Genomic DNA, 20724 nt, shown 5'->3' with positions numbered 1-20724 from the left:
CGTGCAAGAGCTGTTGTGCAGTGCCAAAGCATGATTCTTCTTACACTTTTGCATCATAGCCAACCCTCTAAGTCTAGGTGTCGTGCTGGCCCTGAATCGTGGTGCACTGTTCACTGAGGCCAAGCTGTGCAGTGTTAGGCCAACAAACATGCTACCGACTCATTTATGTTCGTTGTTCGTTATTTATTGATGGGTAATTGAGATATCACATGCGTAGATTACTAATTTCGGCATTCTTGAGTTATTTATTAGTTAGGGTTTTCTTTCAATTTTTGCATGTTTACTAATTGGGTATTGCTCTTTCACATACAAGTTTTACTTTATCACATACGCAATTTCCAATTTTAACCATCGCATTTACTACTCCACATTTTCTCATTTCTCATTTCTCTTTCAATACTCAAAAGCTTAAAAAATAAATGGAAATTGAAAAGCACCCCGCTACCCCATCCTTTGTCGGACAACCATTTTTGGCTGATCGACAACCATCATCCCCTGCCAAACATGTTGTCAACCCATATCGGACTTCCTATAACGCCGCCCAAACATCCACCCCTACCGGACTACCCCCTTGTTGTGTGGATCGGCCACCCTTCTTGACTTTTATCACCTTACCAGTTACCACCACCTATAATTGGGGGAAAACCTAAATTATAAACAAACCCTAATTTGAAAAATAATAATTAATTCAATGTAAAAATAGCCGATGTGATTTTAATGATTAGAAAGGAGTAATTACTTGTTTAATATGCAATTTAGGTAACCGAACTCTAAAAGCGAGCACCATGAATAACCTCCTAATCAAATCAATGAAAGAAATGCGTTGGTGGCCTTATATTTGTAAACCATATTCAATGGAATTGTTAGCAATTGGCATGCCAATCATATCGTTTATGTTGTTAAATAGATCTAATTACACTATTACAGTCACTTTTAGGCTTTAACCCTTATTAAGGTTGATAACTGCATCTGTCTCTACCTCCATTTAAGGTGAAAAAAATTTAGTTGAGTTTTGAGAGGAGAGAAAAGAGAGTTTTGGATTGTTTGGTGAAGGGTAGTGTATGAAAAATTAATGAAAAAATGTATGTGATTGAGTAAAATCCGTATATGAAAGAGTAACACCGTACTAGTTTGTCTACTTAATTATCTTGTTCAACAACTTAGCAAATTATATATTAGGAAATACCGCGCATATGAGAAACAGTGATTTATTGAATTAGTTGTTTGTTTATGTCGATGATTATAACATAAGTGAACTTAGTTGTTTAATCTATTGAATAATTGTCGTAACACCTTCACAAATTATGTTAGTGACTATATCGGGGAGCGAGTTCGTGGTGATCGGACAAATGGCACCGTAACAGAGTGCATCAAAGCAAGGAAGGTATGTGTTTTTAACTCGATTCGAGCTAGTTGGCAAATTCCGTGGGAAATTTCTAGTATTATCAAGGATGTGAAATTAGACCTTCATTTTTTCGATGAAGTGATAATTAAACTCGCTTTAAAGTCAACAAGGTTCTTTGACTTCATGGTTTCAGTTGGACATTCATGTCCAACTCTTTCGAGGTGGTTTGATAGCCGGTGGCTTCAACTTACCTCCCTCATTCGAAAGGATGAGATAAGTTGGTCCTACCCTAGAAGATCAACCTAGTTTTCTTACTTAAAAAAAAAAAAAAATCGTAAAAAGTCTACACCGTCTTTAAAAAGGGGTACCCCATAAGGCCATAAGTCCATAACTCAATAAAAGCCCATAATATAGGTTTAAAGTTCCCAACGTGAGAATCCACTTAAGTTAAAATCTCACGTGACATGTGGGGTAATCCTACAACGGTAACCCAACTCATATAATCTGCTCTACTCGGTTTCTACGCACTTTTTTTTCTCCCTTTAAATAAATATAAATAATATATATACTTTCTTCATTTGGCACTTTTGATTTGATATTACTTCGTAAACACAGCAAGCGTCAGGCCTTCAATCAAACTCTTACTCCCTATTTATTTATCTAATCTAATTCATTATTTAATTAATTTTCCGCACTTTGATTCGTTTCCCAGGTATTCTTCTTCATTCATAAATTTATAATAATTATTATTCATATTGTTATTGCATGCAATTTTTCCAGTTACTATATTATATTTCTTGATTAATTTTTTTGGGTTTATTGTTAAAGAGTGTAATTTTATGACTTTTTTACGTAATTTTTTCAATTTTTGGCAAAATTTGAGGGAATAAAAAGTTGGGTTTGTTATTTTTCAGCATTTTATGATGTGGGTTCTTCAATCCGACATAGATTAACTTGAACTTATACGAGTATTTGCGAATTTATTAATTTATCCGATATGTTTTTGGGATTTTGATGATTCTGGCAAGTTATATACAGTTGCGGAATGGCGGAACTAGGATTTGTAGTTAAGGGACAAAAAAGAATTCAGGAGGCGAACTAGGAATTAGGATTTGTAGTTAGGGGGCGAAAAAGAATTCAGGGAGCGAACTAGGAATGCAGTAAGGTATACAAATATTCTTGTTTATAATTACAACCGTTGTAAACCAGAATAATTTACAACGAGAGTGTAAAACCAGCCAAACCATTAGGACTTAGGCCACAAATACTATCCTACAACTAGTTGTATAATAGCTGTGTACAACCGTGTCAAAGTTATCGAGCTCTTACGCAAAGTTGTTGAGTTATTTTACAAGTTATTGAGTTATTTTACGAAGTTATTGAGCTTAATAATTATTCTGTTAAGCTCAACAATTTTGTATCATAACTCGATAATTTTGTTAATAGAGCTCGACAACTTTGTAACAAAGCTCCACAACACTGAATAAGTTGTATATACAACTGGTTGTATAATACATTAACTGGGACTTAGGGTGGCGACTGGCGATTGCCCTGGTCGCTCCCTAGTCCTACGACTGGTTATAAAGTGTCCATATTGAGGTTCACTACAATAGTACAATCATGCATTTAGTAATATCTCGACTATAGGGTTAAATTTGTACAATCCATTAAATTATGCTGAAATATTAAGCTTTCTAGGGTCATATTTTTGACTCTTTCATTTTGTATTTGTTGTTTCACTGTCAATATGTCAAAGCTGATTGGTTAGTGATTAGTGCAACTCAGTATGTGTTGACACTTGTATTGTTATTTAATTAAACTATTAGGATAGATTAATTAATGAATTACATGTTGTCATGGACTAAATCTTAATGGATTACCTGTTGTCATGGACTAAATCTTTGATCCAGATGAATGATCAAAGTGGCATATCTCTGATTGCAGAAATACTTAAATAGGACTGTTCTACATTGTCTAACGACCTTATGTTATGTTTTACACCTTATTTGATGATGAGAATAATAGCTATGTTGTAGCGTACACCGATATTTCACAAGACCGACTTGTACTGATTGTTGGGAAATTTAAAATTCTAGGAGTGTTTACAGTTTTAACAACTGATCTAAGCAATATGTTTCTGGTTGACGGGAAGTTCAAACTTTGAATTGAAGGCATAGGAAAATGTTTGTTTCCGGTAAAAATTGCTGGCTAAAAGGAATAATTGGATTGCCGTACTCAATCGATTTTTGTTACTGGTTGACTGCAACCTTTTTGTTTGCATTGGGGAATGGAGAAGTATATTAAAGGTGTTATCTCCGCACTACGCGAGTATTAGGTCTTGTAACATGCTAGTGGTGGGGGATTGGGGTTGGATGTACGTAGCCTCACCCATAATGAAAAAATGAGCTAAAAATTGATTCTTCTGACTGCTATTTCACAATACGAGAAACTTATACAGTTGTGTATCAGCTCGAACCTGCAATAAAAGAAAAATTTCTTATGATGTGTATGGTTTTCTGCCCTAATGATCAAAAGATCATATGCTATCCTGTATTGTTCTGGACCCGGGTGTATAGTATAGTGTATAAAAGGTTCTTAATATTATAAGAAATCAAGTGTACCTAGGTTAGGGCCACGTATAATATCATTTGGTTCACCACCTAGACTTCAACTTTTCCTCAACGCTGGAGGAAATTGTCGTCTATTTATTTTTAGCATATCTGGTGTAAGTTTAAGATCAGAGTCTAGCTTACAACCTGATCTTAAAATCCCAGTACCCTTCCTTAGAATGTATAGTGATTTTGGAATATCCTCTGTATGTACCAGTGAATGTCTCCTGTAGGGGTATGAACAGATGATCATTCATCTGTGTAAAATATTAAAATCAAGTATTAGGAGCTGTGGCAGTTAATGCTTGTCATGTTCTCCGAACTGTACAGTTCATGTGACTATTTGAGATATAACGAAGATGCCCCAGTGGTTAATCACCATTTCCCATTAGTTCGTTCTACCACCTTTGGTTGGTGAACATATTCGTGATCTTATAAGAGAATGAAGAAGACATTCTTCTATGTAAGGTGAAAATAGTTTACGCGAGGAATACAAATTCAAGTTGAGGATTAAAAAATTTGATATAAAAGTTAATCTTTTTGGAAGGTGATCTTACAAGACGAGTGTCCATAGCAAGCATTTGATACAAGATTTCACTTTGAGTCTCTTTTCTCAGGAGTTTTTGTCCTGGAGTGGAATTTTTTTTCTCTTTCTCAACACCCGTGCTTCTAATGAAATTAACTATTTTGTTAACATCTCTTCTGTTTCTCTATTGACTTATTATTTTAATAACTGCCTTCGTTCACAGGTTGTTAATATCTCTAAAGGAAATGGCCGATTTGGATGATATTGGCATTTCTGCAGCAATAAATCTTTTAACTGCATTGGCATTTCTTATTGCATTTGCCATATTTCGGCTTCAGCCTATAAATGATAGGGTTTACTTCCCAAAATGGTATCTGAAAGGACTACGATCTAGTCCAACTCGTCCAAAAGGAGCTGTAAACAAGTTTGTGAACTTGGATATTAGAACGTATTTGCGGTTTCTAAAGTGGATGCCAGAGGCACTGAGAATGCCAGAACCAGAACTCATAGAACACGCCGGACTTGATTCTGTGGTGTATATTAGAATTTACCTTTTGGGGTAAGTTTCAAATTTGTTATATTTTTAAGTATTATATGCTATTTTCTGACTGGAAATGTGATTGTGTCAAATTGGCTTGATCATAAGTCTAACTATTGATGAAGCTGTCTCTGTAAGTCTGAAAACAAACTGTTGCATGTGCACTCACACACAAACTAAAACACACACAGTCAAACACAAACACACAAATGTACATCAATTTATATCTCTGATCTGTTGTAATGGTTGACAAGTTTATTGGCACTCCTCTTTTCACCTTCTCATTTACTTTATTTGAGGCCACGATTGTGGCATGTGATGCGTGATGTTACTACTTTCTTTGCATTCTCGTCTGTAAACGCAGGTCAACATTTGCTATAATTACATCTACCTTGTATTCAAATACTCTTCAATCACTTTAGCTCAATAGCACCTTTATGTTTTCCTCCTCTTTCACCTACTTACATGTTGGAGCTATGATTTATGGTGTTAATGTTAATTATTTCTTCTTGGCACACATAACTCTGCAATTGATGACGTTTGACAGGAATTTTAGATTACCCTTTGCATCTCTATATCGGCTTTAAGTGCTTGACGTTGCTGTTTGGAAAGGAGTTTGTTGACATGATGTTCTGTTTGTTTTTTCCCTGATGCAAAAAAAACCTTTGTGCAGCTTGAAAATATTTGTTCCAATTATGGCGCTAGCGTTTGCTGTTCTTCTGCCTGTTAATTGGACCGGAAAGATGTTGGACACTGCCCATGATCTGACATTCAGCACAATCGACAAATTTTCAATTTCAAATGTACCACCAGGATCAAATAGGTGAGAACACTTTTTGACTGGTGTACAAAACCAAAATTATACGAGCTAGTACATTTCCAAGTTATGGATTCCATGATAATCAGGAACCAAAGTCTTGGGCTCCAAAATGAAAATTCAGCCCATAATTGTTACAGTACTTTGTAGCATGTTAATAACTTGATACAAGTTCTGTTGACCTCATGCCTGTTTATACAGATTTTGGGCGCATCTCTGCGTGGCGTATGCTTCTACATTTTGGACCTGTTACATGCTTTACAGTGAATATAAGATAGTAACAACCATGAGGTTGGAATTTCTTTCTTCAGCAGATCGGCGCCCGGATCAATTTACAGTAAGTTTTTTTTTTTGAACTATAAACAATCATTCCCTGTTCATAGTCCCTTCTTTTCCCCTCTCAATTTCCCCCAAAAATGATTCATATTCTGTATATGGAGAACGTTGTTCATTTTTATGAAAATGTCTAATTGTCTATTAAGCTTCTTCTGGTGGTTGGATCTTGGCCTGTTGCTACTTGCTACGCTCTATTTAATTCTACCGTACTGTTTTGTCTTTTTTCCTTACATACCAGCTACAGTAGCATCAATGCTCCCACCAATAGCAAATCATGCTTTTCCTTGGTAGCAAATCCTTTTTTTTTTTTTTCTCCCGTTTGTCTTTTTCTTTTAGTGTATTAATAATGTTCAAATAAAATGGTGATCTGTATCTTCAATATATTTTTTTCCAGCCTAAGAGGTAATATCTTACCTAGCAAATTATTCCACTGTCATTTCCGTGCTATACTTAGTTGTTAAATATATGTGAAACCGAAGGCGCTTACTTAGAAGGCACAGGCTGATTTATTCAAGGCTTCCTGATTTCTCTCAGTGTTCCTTAGAACTTAAAAGTAATGTTTGTGTTTGTTGCTCCTTTTTTACACTACAACTGTACAAGTTCTATGTGTACCGTGTGAGTTATTTGCATGTGACCTTATGCTAGTTTGGGTAGATGGCTTTTCATGAGTTAAGCTTGTTCGCTAGTGTTATACTTGTAAGTTGTAACAGAAACATGGCTTTGGGTGTTGTCCTTTTTTAATGCGACAGCTTTTTTTTTCTTCAGGTTCTTGTAAGAAATGTACCTCCAGATCCCGATGAATCTGTCAGTGAGCATGTAGAGCATTTCTTTTGTGTGAACCATTCTGATCATTATCTACTACATCAGGTAGGCTGTATGTTAGTATCTTTGATTGGAAAAGACGCTTAAAGATGTTTTAAATTTGTTGATCCTGCAACCTCTTTCGAATCCTGCTTATTGATGTTTGCCATTTTGTTGTGTGCTAATATTATAGGTGGTATACAACGCCAATAAACTAGCAGATTTGGTAGACAAGAAAAAGAGTTTGAAAAATTGGCTTATCTACTATCAAAATAAGTATGAGAAAAAACCTTCAAGAAAGCCCACAATTAAGGTATTCTCCAGCTACCTTCATTCCCTTTGAGCGACATGTTATATAAAATCATTTTTTGTCAAAGTATGCTTGCAATGTTTCATGCTATGTAATACTCCATTCATATTGCCTACCTGTCTTGGGCATGTTTTCAATACCTAAAAGTTGACTGTTACTGGAAAATGATGAAAAATTAATTATGCTGGACAATACTTGTGTTGAATACTTTTAACGAGTCATTGGTTCACTTCTGAAGTTTTCCTGGCTGAGACTGAGCGTCAGGCTTGACTATATATGTTGAGATGTAATACTACTAATATCAGCTTATAGACAGGTTTTTGGGGTCTTTGCGGAAATCGTGTGGATGCAATTGATTATTACACCACGGAGATTGAGAAACTTAGCGAAGAGGTAAGTGATTCTTCTACTTGAGCTTATACTTTTTTTTAATAGATTTTATACACTCATATGAATTACGGTGGTGCACGCAAGTTCTTCAAAGTATATTTATCACTCTCTGTGATCCCTATGTCTGACAGTCTGAGGTGCACTATTCTCTGATACATTATATTACTGCTGGTGAATCCCAAATTGTCAGACATGCACTATTTACTATTTAGTACTATGATTCTCAAAGTGATGACTGTAATTATTGGAAAAATGAAATAACTGAAGTCTTACGAAAACAATTATACATTGAGGGACATATTTTTTGTTCTTGTTTTTTCTATGCATTAAATGGTTGATTTAATATAGGAAGCGGCTGAAAGGGAAAAGGTTATAAGTGACCCAGACGTTATATTACCAGCAGCATTTGTGTCCTTCAAAAGTCGTTGGGGTGCTGCTGTTTGTGCTCAAACTCAGCAATCGAGTAATCCTACAATATGGTTGACAGAATGGGCTCCTGAACCAAGTGATGTTTACTGGAATAATCTCGCAATACCTTATGTTTCGCTGAATATTCGAAGGTTACTCATGGCTGTTGCCCTATTCTTCCTCATTTTCTTTTTTATGGTCCCTATTACGTTTGTGCAATCAGTGGCCAACATCGATGGGATTGAGAAGGTTTTCCCATTTCTGAAGAAAGTAATTGAAAGGCAAGTCATCTGTAATTGTTGTTTATGTTTTTCAACATGAGTTTTGTCCCAATTTTTTTGAATTCTGTTCATTAGAATTCAAGTTATTTAGCATCATCATAATAGAATTCCCTATTAGTGGTGGTCACTTTTATATTTTTTGAGAGTATGTAAGAAGTCCAGCTCCCTTTTTCCTCCTACTCCGTTTCAATTTTACTAATTTCGGTGTTTCTAAAATGTGCCCTAATTATTTTAAATTTTCCATGATATTTATCATTAAACTTTTCATTTAAGTACTCTTTAACATGTGCCCTTAGGGCACATTTTAGAAAAACCGAACTAAGTTTGATGATATTATCTACTGATTTAATCATTATGCTATGTAGACTATTATGGTTTACGACCATACATACATTTACCAATTTGCATTTCTATCTACATCTTAGTTTGTTCCTTAGGTTGTGTTAAACAAACTCTAAAGTTTATTTATAGATAGATGAAGTATTGAGTTTCCCACCTTCTATCTAAGAATTCATAAACAAAAGGCCAAACTGATATACTCTTACCTTTTTCTTTTTTTCTTTTTTCTCGTATCATTTTTTTGTTCTTTTATTATTATGCTCGTAGTTTTGTCAGTGCTACTCAGTTAGTGTTCAAATTTACTGTCGCAAGTATTTACAGAGTGTACTCATATGAATCAGCCACGTTCTATTGTTGTTTGTAAAGTCACAAAGGCTCCAAACTAATATTGAAATGGACATGTCTCAGGGATTCCGTGAAGTCTTTCATACAAGGATATGTGCCTGGAATTATATTGAAGATATTTCTTCTCCTCATCCCGATGGTTATCATGCTAATGTCTAAGATAGAAGGTTTCACCTCATTCTCATATTTGGAGAGAAGATCTGCATCAAAATATCATTTGTTTATTCTAGTGAATGTGTTTCTTGGAAGCATTATTGCTGGAACAGCTTTTCAGCAGCTCCATAAGTTTTTAAATCAGTCCCCAACTGAGTAAGTATCGTTTCATCTTATAACACTACCTATGGAATCTTGCAGGGCGTTATTTGTTGTGTGGGTTACTGATGATTTTGTAAAGCAAGTCACAATGAGGAATTGAGGATAATGATTTAGATGAAAACTCAACTATATGTTTTCTACTTCTCTATGATTTTTTTATTGGCCAAAAACTCTTTTCAAGTCCCTATGATATCACGCTGATAATTATGATGTATTAACAATGCTATTTTTTTCCGCCTCAAACGCATTGCCAAGTCTATACGAATACGCCACTTCCATATGCAAAAATGCAATATGCTGTTAATAGTGTCTCATATATAGATTATTAAGCAGAATTTAAAATATTCACGTTCTTAACGATATATGCCGAGTAATTTTTATGTATACTCCCTCTGTCATTTTCCATTTTGGGGCGTCTCAGTCAATTATTGTCCTTTCTATTTTGAGAATGAACTTGATGAGCAATTTGATCACTCACACTCAATTTGGTCCACTTGTCATTTAGTAATTGCCCCCTCCTCTTTCCTTGGTCTTTGTGCCAAAACCAAAGGACAACAATTGACCGGGACGGAGGGAGTAATTTAAATTGAGAAACACGTTTTTCTGATGTTCTGATGTCCTGCGAATTATAATCATCATGTTGTGTATCCCTGCAGAATTCCTAGAACCATTGGGGTGTCAATACCAATGAAAGCTACTTTCTTCATTACTTATGTTATGGTTGATGGTTGGGCTAGTGTTGCCGCTGAAGTCCTCAGATTAGTTCCTCTAATATTGTTCCATATTAAGAATACTGTATTGGTTAAAACTGAGCAAGACCGGGATGAAGCAATGGATCCTGGTTTCCTGGACTTCCCTACATACGAGCCTCGGATTCAACTTTACTTTCTACTTGGACTTGTCTATTGTGTTATCACACCGATACTTCTTCCTTTCATCATTGTCTTCTTTGCGTTTGCTTACTTGGTTTTTCGTCATCAGGTACAATCTTCTCAAATATTGTTTCTTTTAAATGATTCCAGGCACTGTTCAATATTTTATTAACGGGTCGGGTACTCTATGCTTTGTTCTCCCTAGATTATCAATGTCTACGACCGAAAATATGAAAGTGGAGCTGCCTTCTGGCCAGATGTACATCAACGCATAATTATCGGTCTTGTAATATCACACCTTTTATTGCTGGGATTGCTGAGTACAAAAGATGTAAAGACTTCTACACCCTTGCTGGTTGCCCTCCCAGTATTGACGATCTGGTTCCATATAGTCTGTAAAGGTCGCTTTCAATCAGCTTTTACCAGGTTCCCCTTAGAGGTTAGTCTTTCTCATCTCTATTTTCTTTGCTGTTTAAGCATAATATAATCCAACTTCATTAGCTCATGGAAATTAGGTATTTGTTAGGCTCGTAACCAAATATACAAGCCCATATCTGAAACCGGAACTGGCCTGATCCGATCTTAGTACGGCGGCATTTTGCTAACTCGAATGGACCCTTATCTCTATATGACTCGGTAATAGCACCCAGAACATCAAACCGAAATGATCTGGCCTGTATCCGACTAAAAGACATGTTTGTTAGGTTAATCAAAATAACCCGATAATATTATACTCCATTGTGGTAACTGGTAAATACCGAGTTGTTTAACCGGCAAGTGTTCTCTTGTTACAGGAAGCCATGAAAAAGGATACCTTGGAAAGGGCAACTGACCCGACTTTAAACATAAGATCATATCTATGTGATGCTTATCTTCATCCAGTTTTCAAAGGAGGCCAAATATACGTGCGACCACCAAGTGACGAGGAGGAAGGTCTTCCCCTCGTTGCAACAAAGCGGTCTCAAAGAAGTAGCAAAGTAACTTCCCTTGCTAGTTCTGAAGTTAGTGTATAGTCTGTAAATAACATTAGTAAACAATCTCTAGTTTGGAGGCAAATTTTTGTTCATAATATTTACTCTTGTCCCAATTATTTTTTTGCCCTTTTTATCCTTTGTAAGGAGTATTTTAACGAAGGCAAATTTTTGTTCATAATATTAGGGACCTGATTTCATACTTCTTCGTTTTTCTTTATCCTTGTTTCTTGATTTACTGAAATCAATGGTGTTTTTCTTACGGCGGATTTTGGTATTTTCCACTCATTTTCTTTGTAAGACACATTGGTAAACAGGCTTCATTAGCAATTTGCTATATTTATAAATTCTCATTGAAGAATGGCATATCCGTCACATTTGTGCGTGCTGTTATTAAGAAGTTCTTTTTATTGTTGAAGAGTTTATTTTAGTGTTTTTGTGAAAAAAAAATTGGTTGCTGGGTGGCTTGATGCTATGTCATTAAAACGTCATTGGATACATCTTATTGAGATACAGTTCATTTTGGAGTTAACCCAAAGAGAAGGACCTATACTATCGATTTTTTTCCAGATAAGGACCTCAACTTTTAAACTTTACAGTTAAGGAACTCTAACCTAACACTGTTACCTTCTCTGTTAGCATTGAACATTAAGGGGGAAAAAACCTGGAATATGCAGTATTAAACTATTTGATCAGATTTGTTAGGTTTGTAAAATCAAAATACGCCATTCTTGCTGATCATCTCTCTACATCTTATTCTCTCCTTTACTATCAAGTAAGTATATCAACTATATAGCAAACTCAGTGATTTATGAAGCACAAATGGGCTCAGATATTCATGTACAATACGCCATTCTTGCTGATCATCTTGGCCAAATTTGCATAAAAACCCGATGACGGAATTCACAAAAGTTTCTGAAATTTCTATACGTTTGCCCCCTGTTATAGCTAATATATTCATGTACTATAACACCCTCTCACTATCCATCATACTCAATATTTCCCTCTCACTTGAAAAATAACTTTTCGGAAGCAAAACACTGGCCTAGAATTCGGATCTCTTCTGAGGACTTACAACCACCTTTTTGCTCTATAACTTAAGGTATACTAACTTGCGGTTCATCGTTTATTATGATCTCAAAAAGAATTTGCTGCTTCAAATAAATTATGCTATTCATCGAACACATGGTATGCGAACAAACCGTACCTTTATACCAGAATTTGCAGGTTTTAAATTTCAATCCAAAATTTGAAAATCATCGTCTACTTCGACATCACAATCACTTTGTTTAGACAATAGTGGTGATAGAATAGTTTAGATAACTTCAAATCATAGAGATATAGCTTGCTATGCTTATTCCATAGTTCTCAAAGTATAGATGCGAAAGAGAAAAAATAAGCCTATTATTTTATTTTGCTGCAATTAGTTTTAACGGCAAATTTAACGGAAGTTGGATGAGAGTTCCTTAACTGGAAAATTTTGAAGTACAGTCCCTTAACCGGAAAAAATAGGAAAGTTTAAGTCCTTGTCTTCTGGTTAACTCGTTCATTTTGAATATGTTCGTTTGGAAAGACGAAAAAATTAATTAAAAAACATACGACAATATCAAAGAAAATGTATAGTTCTAGATATTAGATGTCAGTGTTTTTACATTACAACTTGACTAGATCGATGTGCGTATTAAATTTCGTTTCAGTTAGTCGTGTGATTCTCGGTTATGGTGCTAAAATAAAATCGTTACTGAATCAAAATACACGCGTATCTAGACCTTACAACAGGATACCTCTAAAGAAATCAAATTAAGTTGCATGGTGGTGACTATTGACTAAGACGAAGCTAGAACGTAAAGAAAAAGGGGCTTGTTTTATTAATACTTGAATAACATTATAAGAACCATATAAAATACTTCGTATGCTATTTTATTATTTTATTAGTTCCCTAATTAAGACATCCTAATCTCAAAGACAGTCTCTTTCTGAAATCCTTCTCTTTTTTTTTGGCAGCATTTCACGCTAGTAACTGTTTACTAAAAAAGAAAAAAAAAATGAAAAAAAAAGACATCAACAACAATAACAATAATCGTCACAAATACTATCCTACAACTGGTTGTATAATACCTATGTACAACTGCGTCATAGTTATCGAGCTCTCACACAAAGTTGTTGAGTTATTTTACAAGTTATTGAGCTATTTTACGAAGTTATTGAGGTATTTTACGAAGTTATTGAGCTTAATAATTATTCTGTTAAGCTCAACAACTTTGTATCATAGCTCGATAATTTTGTTAATAGAGAGCTCGGCAACTTTGTAACAAAGCTCTACAACACTGAATAAGTTGTATATACAACCGGTTGTATAATACATGATAAGTGCATATTTTATACATTTTAACCCCCTATATTAGCTTGATTTTACTTGTCTTTGACACTTATCTTAAGTGTTTTATAGCTAATATTTGCATTTCTAGTTGTTTTGGATACTTTGACATATTTTGTAGGGAATAAGCTTTTTGGAGCTAAAATAACTACAAAGTACTAGAAATTGCAAGCTAAGAGGAAAGAAGACCAAATGGACTAAGGATTGGATGTTGCATGGACTTTGTGCCTGAAGTTGCATGAATTTTTGCATGAGAATTTGTTGGATCAATTAGCAAAATACAAATGAGATCAAACATCCAAGTCAAGCCCAAATTACAAGTCCAAAGTCAAGGGGAAAGCATGGGATTCCAAAAGATCTTAAGATGCCAAATGCAAGCATTAACCGGGTGATTAATCGCACATTTAATCACCCACATAGGATTCTCCAAGGAATTAAGAGAGGAATTAAGGCAAAATACCGAGGAACACACGGCCCCGATCGGGGTTGGCGGCCCCGATCGGGGTTGCATGCCCTTTGGTATCTTACGTTTTCTTCTCCTCTCCTATAAATAAGAGAGGTATTCATAGGTTTTAGGCATCTCATTTTACGTCCAAGTTTACTACAATAAGCCTCAAGCATTATAAGTTTTGAGTAGGTCTCCTGAGAGACGGTCTCTTGATAAGCTTTATTGAGAGACCATTGTACAATTTTAAGAAAAGGTGGTACTAAAGGTAATAAAATAAGTACAAATCATGATTAATGATAAAATGGGTAAATTTATTATGTAAATATGTACGAAATTACTATGTCACGATCAACAATAAAAAGGGTACGAAATACAAATAAAAGGATACGAAAGATTGGTCTCTCAATAACTTAGTGAGAGACCGTCTCTCCCAAGTTTTAGTGATAAGTTTTCTCTCATTAGTTTTCATTTTAATTTATAAGTTGTTAAGCATTCCTTAGTTAATCTTTCAATACTTTGTACTTCAAGATATTCTCAAGCATTTGATATTCAAGCTTTTGGTTATTTGTTATTTGTTCTTCCATACAAGTCCTCATTTATAAGGTATTTCTTATTACGAGTTTTTAATTTACATTGTTAATTTAGTTACGACATAGTTATTTTAATTAAGCATTTCATTCTACATTAGCTTTAATCCTTTCACATGTTATATCATCTAGTTTACATAAATCAAATAATCATGTTTAACATTTCTCATAATTTAGTTTACATTTTACATCCTAGTATGAGTAGCTAAATCTCCTAGTCTAAAGGCTAGGGGAGCCATGCAAAATCAAACATATAATATGATTAAATAAAGTTCATAATAATTTTGATCAATTGTTTCCATCACATGTTTGCTTTGTCACGCTTAAATCTTTGATTATCGGCCGTAGTCGTAGATTAAATTTGTTCATTCGTTCTAAAGTCGAGAGGCACGGAATTGAATTAGACTAAGCATGTGTGGTAGGACGACCTAGTCATGGACGAGAGTTTTTCTAGGACCCGGTCTATGGTTGATACTAATGCCGTAAGGTGGGTATCTTTAAGCCTAAGCAATTGACAAGATTATTAGTATCAAGTTTATCATGTTCATATGTTTACCCTTGCATGAGTGACCCGAACCCTTTAGACTATCTTTTATCATATTATTTACATTGCATTTTTATTAATCATCAATCAAACAAACCAAACCCAAATCGTAATCGACCTTGATAAAAATCCACCCATAGCAATTCACGACGTAATTATATTCCCGTTTCCTTGTGTTCGACCCCTATTACTACATTAATTTGTGTCTAGGGAAATTATCTTTGCATAGGTACGCGATAAACCTATCAATACATTAACTGCAATAATCGTGGCGTAACACTAATTAACATAGCAATAATTGAGACAAAATATTAATAACTGTGGTAAAATTTTAATAAATTGTGTTACATAACATAAATATATTGTGACGAAATGTGTATAGATAATGATTTTTACGGGTCCCTTATGTTTTTGGAGCCCAGTGTGACCGTGTGATCGCATTTGCTGCACTGGATTAGATTCGGCTTTGCTTGCATATGGCGTTCGGTACGTACTACCTTCGGCGTACTATATAACTACTTTTTGTCTATTTTTTTTAGGGTTATGCTAAATCCAACACATGATTTTACTCTTTCCAACACATTTATCCATCTTATTCCCATTCTACCCCTCTCACTTTTTACACCCAAATTGAGAGAACATGAATCTCAGAAAGAAAACGAAGAAAAAAAAACACCATCCCAAATATGCTCTGACCCATCTGCCTCGACGTTGTCCAACTCGACTCAATTAGGAACGATGTAGAAGTTCATTAAATTATATTATTCATTTCTGACGCAAATTAAATTCCATTTTTGGAACAAAAATCAATCGTACGTTTGTATTGCTAATTTCAAAATACCCTAGTTCTACCAAAATCAATTGCACTTATCAGACCTTGGCATGTTTGCATTTCTTGTATATGAGCATAACCGAGAAACTAGAAGGAGGTGCAAACATATGAATCATTCACTAAAGATGATTTTGGTGTTCATCGTGCATAATCGTAATGAAACTGATGCTAAATCTAATTGTAAAAACCCTTTCTAAAAAAATCAATTCAGTCGATTAAAAGACAACGTTTATTAATAAAATTGTTGATAAAACGGAGAAATTACATATGATACGTACGTGCGAATTAAAATCCATAATTGTTGAGTATTGACAAATTGATCATGTATGACAGTATGGTCGTACGGATTAGGTTTTGAGACAGAAAGAGGGCAAAAGCTTTTTTAAATTTCTTTAAGATGAAGGGTAGTTTAGGAATAATAGGGCAAATTGTGTAGGATGTAGTAAATTCATGTGCGGGATTTAACAATTACGTTTTTTTATTGTTTCAATTCCAGGTTTTTTTTTTCTTTTTACTATTTTGTATTCATTTTATTTTTCTGTTTAGGTTTATCCGTTTATATTTTGGTTTATTTTATTTTTTTATTATTTATTTTTTCATTTTTTTAGTTTAAATACTATTTACGACCTTATGTTATGTTCTACACCTTATTTGATGATGAGAATAATAGCTATATTTTAGCGTACAACGATATTTCACTGATTGACTGCAACCTTATGTTATGTTCTACACCTTATTGTTGAGAAATTTAAAATTCTAGGGGTGCTTACAGTTTTAACAATTGATCTAAGCAATATGTTTCTGGTTGACGGGAAGTTCAAACTTTGGTTTGAAGCCATAGGAAAATGTTTGTTTACGGTAAAAATTGTTGGCTAAAAGGAAAAAGAATTGGATTGCCATATTCAATCGATTTTTGTTACTGATTGATTGCAACCTTTTGTTTGCATTGGGGATTGGAGAAGTATATTAAAGGTTTTATGTCCGCACTACACGAGTATCTTGTAACATGCTAGTGGTGGGGATTAGGATTGGATGTACATAGTCTTACCCATAATGAAAAAATACGTCAAAAATTGAAGGCATAGGAAAATGTTTGTTTACGGTAAAAATTGCTGGCTAAAAAGAAAGAATTGAATTGGCGTACTTAATCGATTTTTGTTACTGATTGACTGCAACCTTTTTGTTTGCATTGGGGAATGGAGAAGTATATTAAAGGTGTATTATGAATCAATCAATCTATATAACTAAAGGAGACTTTTTTTTCTAATTATACTATTAGCATTAGAATTAGGAGATAATTAATTATTTACAATTTTTCTATTATAATTAGGAATATAATTTTCCTATTAGAATTTTCCTATTAGAAATAGGAAGCTTTTTTTTTCTAATTATAATATCAGCATTAGAATTAGGATATAATTAATTATTTACAATTTTCTATTATAATTAGGAATATAATTTTCCTATTAGAATTTTCCTATTAGAAATAGGAAATAAATTAACAATTTATTAAAGCTTTTTTTTCCTAATTATACTATTAAAATTAGGAGATAATAATTATTTCAAACTTTTCTATTATAATTAGGAATATGATTTCCCTATTAGAAATGAGAATCAATTAATTATTTTATAATTTTATTATTAGAAACAGAAAATAAATTAATTATCTATAATTTATTAATATTAAAAAATTATTCATTAGTATTTGTTGACTTTTTATTAAATTAGAAGGAAAAAAAAACCTTTGATATATTTATAATATCCAATTTTATAACAACTTCTAATTAAAAAAATGAGGTATTATGAGGCTAAAAGGCAGTTCATAGACTATATATCTGAGGTAGTACCTCTTATTGCTTATTTTCTGAGTTTTATTTTAAAGTTTTTGAGTTCTGCTTTTGTATAAAGTTTTTGAGCACATTTACTAAAATATTACACTAAAAAAATATAATATTGCTCAAAAACTATATTTATAAATGGTAATATGCTCAGAAAAAATGTGAATATGCTCAAAAACTACAAGGTCTGAGGTATTACCTCAGATGCGTAATCCTTTTTCTCGGCTAAAAGGCCCTATGCCGAACTGGGTTGTGACAAATGTGCATGCATAATACGTACTACATGGAATTTACTCATGTAAAGAGTAAAATGAGCGCTGAAATATGCCCCTACGTCTTTTGTTATTGCTAATGTCATATTTAATTATACATAATACGAAGTTTATTTTTCAAATGTCATAAGTATTTCTCCTACTAATTTTAAAGTTATTTCCCTCACAATACACTTCACCTTCTATTGATAATTTATTATTATATTATTCACATTCATTTGTCATTATATAAAAGTATATTAATCAAAATTTAAATAAGACGATATTCACAAATTATTGATAAGTACAAAGTTTGATATCTATTTTTCAAGGAGTATTAAAAAATAAATAATGTTGCTGCTAATTTGCGAATCGAAATATCATATTATGACAAATGAGTAAATGGTTTGAAAAACTTTATTGTGCGATTGTTTTACAATTTAAAGTAAAAATGGTACCACGAGTAATATAATAGATTTGAATGAGGCCTAAAGGTAAACACAAAATCTCCCTTATGACGGAGGGTATCCGTCGCAAACTTGCGACGGATACCATATCGTCTCACAAAAAACCCATAAGGGTGAGAGACAAACCACATGGGGTGGGTACCCACCTTGTCCCCTCTACCCATTTCCACTCACATATTACCCGTCGCAATATCCGACCCGTCGCAAGGGAGACCTACTGAAAGGTAAATTAGATACACTTATTATAGAAATATGTATAAGGTTAAGATTCAATTCAAGCAACAATCAACATTAAAAAAAAAGTCATGAAAAACACATAAAAGGGTAAGAGTAGTTTTTTCCTAACATAGTGAAGACCGTCTCTCTCAAGCTTTTCTTCTGACAAATTTACATGCATAAAAAATGGTACTATTCAATTATATGGAGCAAAATAATTATTGTTGATGCTATAATTTTTTTGTGTGTGTGTGTAAATTGAGCACATCATCACTATAATTTAGGGAGAGATACAAATTGGGGAAGGGTGAGACATATTCGTCATGCGTAATAGTTAATACGATGCTTTAACCACCTTTAGACAAAAATACAAAAATAAAAGAATAAATTTAAACCTAAAAGGAGGTCACGTACTTGCCAACTCTTCTATAGTTCTCTACCTCATTAATATTCTATTGAAGTTTATGACATTTATTTCATACTAATAAAAAAAATGATTATACTGCTTCGTATGATTTGTGATTTATAACTTTTAGCTATCTTATTTGAACTTGCTTAAATTTATATATTTTAAGTGAATAACATTAGTTATAAATATGATAAAGTTTGATCTTTAATTTCCTCAGAGATAAAAAAAAACTCAATTTTTATTTTCCTATAATATACTAATTAAATATCATAATGTAAAATAGGAAATTACACCACAATCTACTATTTCAATATGTCGATGAACAACACTCAAAATAGCACATTTGTTATTTAAATAGTGTAAAAACTCTCAAAATGCTAATAAAAATGTCCAATCCTGGTTATCAAATAAAACCTAAGTTTCTGCATTTTTTTTTTGTCATGTTCAACTTAATTTTTACGGGATGTAAAAATGATGAAGTTCAGAAAGTTGCAATTAGTTTTCTGAGTTAGATGGACTTTTCAAGAGAGTGATGAAAGCTTTGCATTTTAGACCGTTTTATGTGTGAACCGAAGGGATTAAGTAGTGGGCTAGAGGTTGTTTTGAGTGGGAACGAGGTTAATTGCGACGAGTTGGTTGACTAAAGTTTTTCCTTACTAGATCGAGAAAGGAGATAATAATTATGAGATAATAAAATTTAAAGAAAAAAGGACAATAAAAATGATATGGAGATGGTAAGATTTATTTATGCAAAATGAAATAAATAGCAAAGTTCTCATATTACTCCAAACTATATTTTAACTCAAAATAAACCCAACCTTTGGACCTTCTCCCTCAAAATAGAATTAGATGACCGATTACCTGCTAAGCCGGTCATTATCATCTTAAATATTTTTAATAACAATATTAATAATAAAAAAAGAATTATTTAACACCTTCTCTGGTCAAATTCAATCACCAAAATCATTTATCCCCCTTCCCCCTCAAACACACAATTATTCTACTGTTAAATTATTTTTGATAACATAAATACGTCTCACGCCACCAACGTGCCTAACTGTCAAGCTTCGGCCTGCTTTCAGATGCGATACCACCATTAACCAGTCACCACCATAATTAATAATATCCGCACTCCCTTACGCGGACCACTGCTCCTCAAGCCGCCGAAGCACCAAGTGGTGGTGGCGTTCTAGAAGGGGGGAGATAAGGATTGACGGTGGAGGGAATTGGGGATTAGATAATCAGATTTGAAGAAATCAATTATTGTTTGTTGGGGGGATTGGAGAAGAGGGGTGGGATTTGAAGAAAGTAATGGAGTTTATGGGAATAGATCAGATTGTGGTTGTATGTAAGGCTTGAGTTATTGTGGATCATCAGTTACCCCTGTAATGCCGCCGAATTGCGTAACTAATTAAGAATTAGAAGACGGGTAATTAGAGATAAGTACCTAAAATTGTGGGATTAGATTAAAATTAGGGTAGGTTGCGCAAGAATTTTGCTGCAGATTTGTGGGAGAATTAAATGAAGATTGAAATCAGGGGTAAAAAAAGGG

At 33.7% G+C, this 20724-nt stretch overlaps 1 protein-coding gene across 1 annotated transcript; it reads left to right on the top strand.

The window, feature by feature from the left end:
* The first annotated feature begins 1860 nt into the window (after nt 1-1860).
* LOC141598070 (CSC1-like protein At4g02900) lies at nt 1861-11406 on the top strand. The gene is made up of 12 exons (XM_074418063.1): nt 1861-2057; nt 4704-5039; nt 5692-5841; nt 6037-6172; nt 6937-7038; nt 7166-7285; nt 7595-7675; nt 8021-8361; nt 9109-9354; nt 10017-10341; nt 10438-10671; nt 11027-11406. The coding sequence occupies exons 2-12, from the start codon at nt 4726-4728 to the stop codon at nt 11243-11245; spliced, it is 2268 nt and encodes a 755-aa protein (XP_074274164.1). The 5' UTR covers nt 1861-2057; nt 4704-4725; the 3' UTR covers nt 11246-11406.
* The last annotated feature ends 9318 nt before the right edge of the window (nt 11407-20724 follow it).

The sequence above is a fragment of the Silene latifolia genome, chromosome 1 (genome assembly GCF_048544455.1).
Source record: "Silene latifolia isolate original U9 population chromosome 1, ASM4854445v1, whole genome shotgun sequence".
In the NCBI taxonomy this organism is placed as follows: domain Eukaryota; kingdom Viridiplantae; phylum Streptophyta; class Magnoliopsida; order Caryophyllales; family Caryophyllaceae; genus Silene; species Silene latifolia.
The sequence above is the reverse complement of the archived record's forward strand: the minus strand, read 5'-3'. Positions and strand labels throughout refer to the sequence as shown.

What these genes read in the sequence shown, in the direction of transcription:
- LOC141598070 (XM_074418063.1), top strand. Translation starts at nt 4,726, where the DNA reads ATGGCCGATTTGGATGATATTGGCATTTCTGCAGCAATAAATCTTTTA. An exon ending in TTGAGAAACTTAGCGAAGAG is followed by an intron (nt 7,676 to 8,020) that starts GTAAGTGATTCT and finishes GATTTAATATAG; the next exon opens with GAAGCGGCTGAAAGGGAAAA. An exon ending in TTAAATCAGTCCCCAACTGA is followed by an intron (nt 9,355 to 10,016) that starts GTAAGTATCGTT and finishes GTATCCCTGCAG; the next exon opens with AATTCCTAGAACCATTGGGG.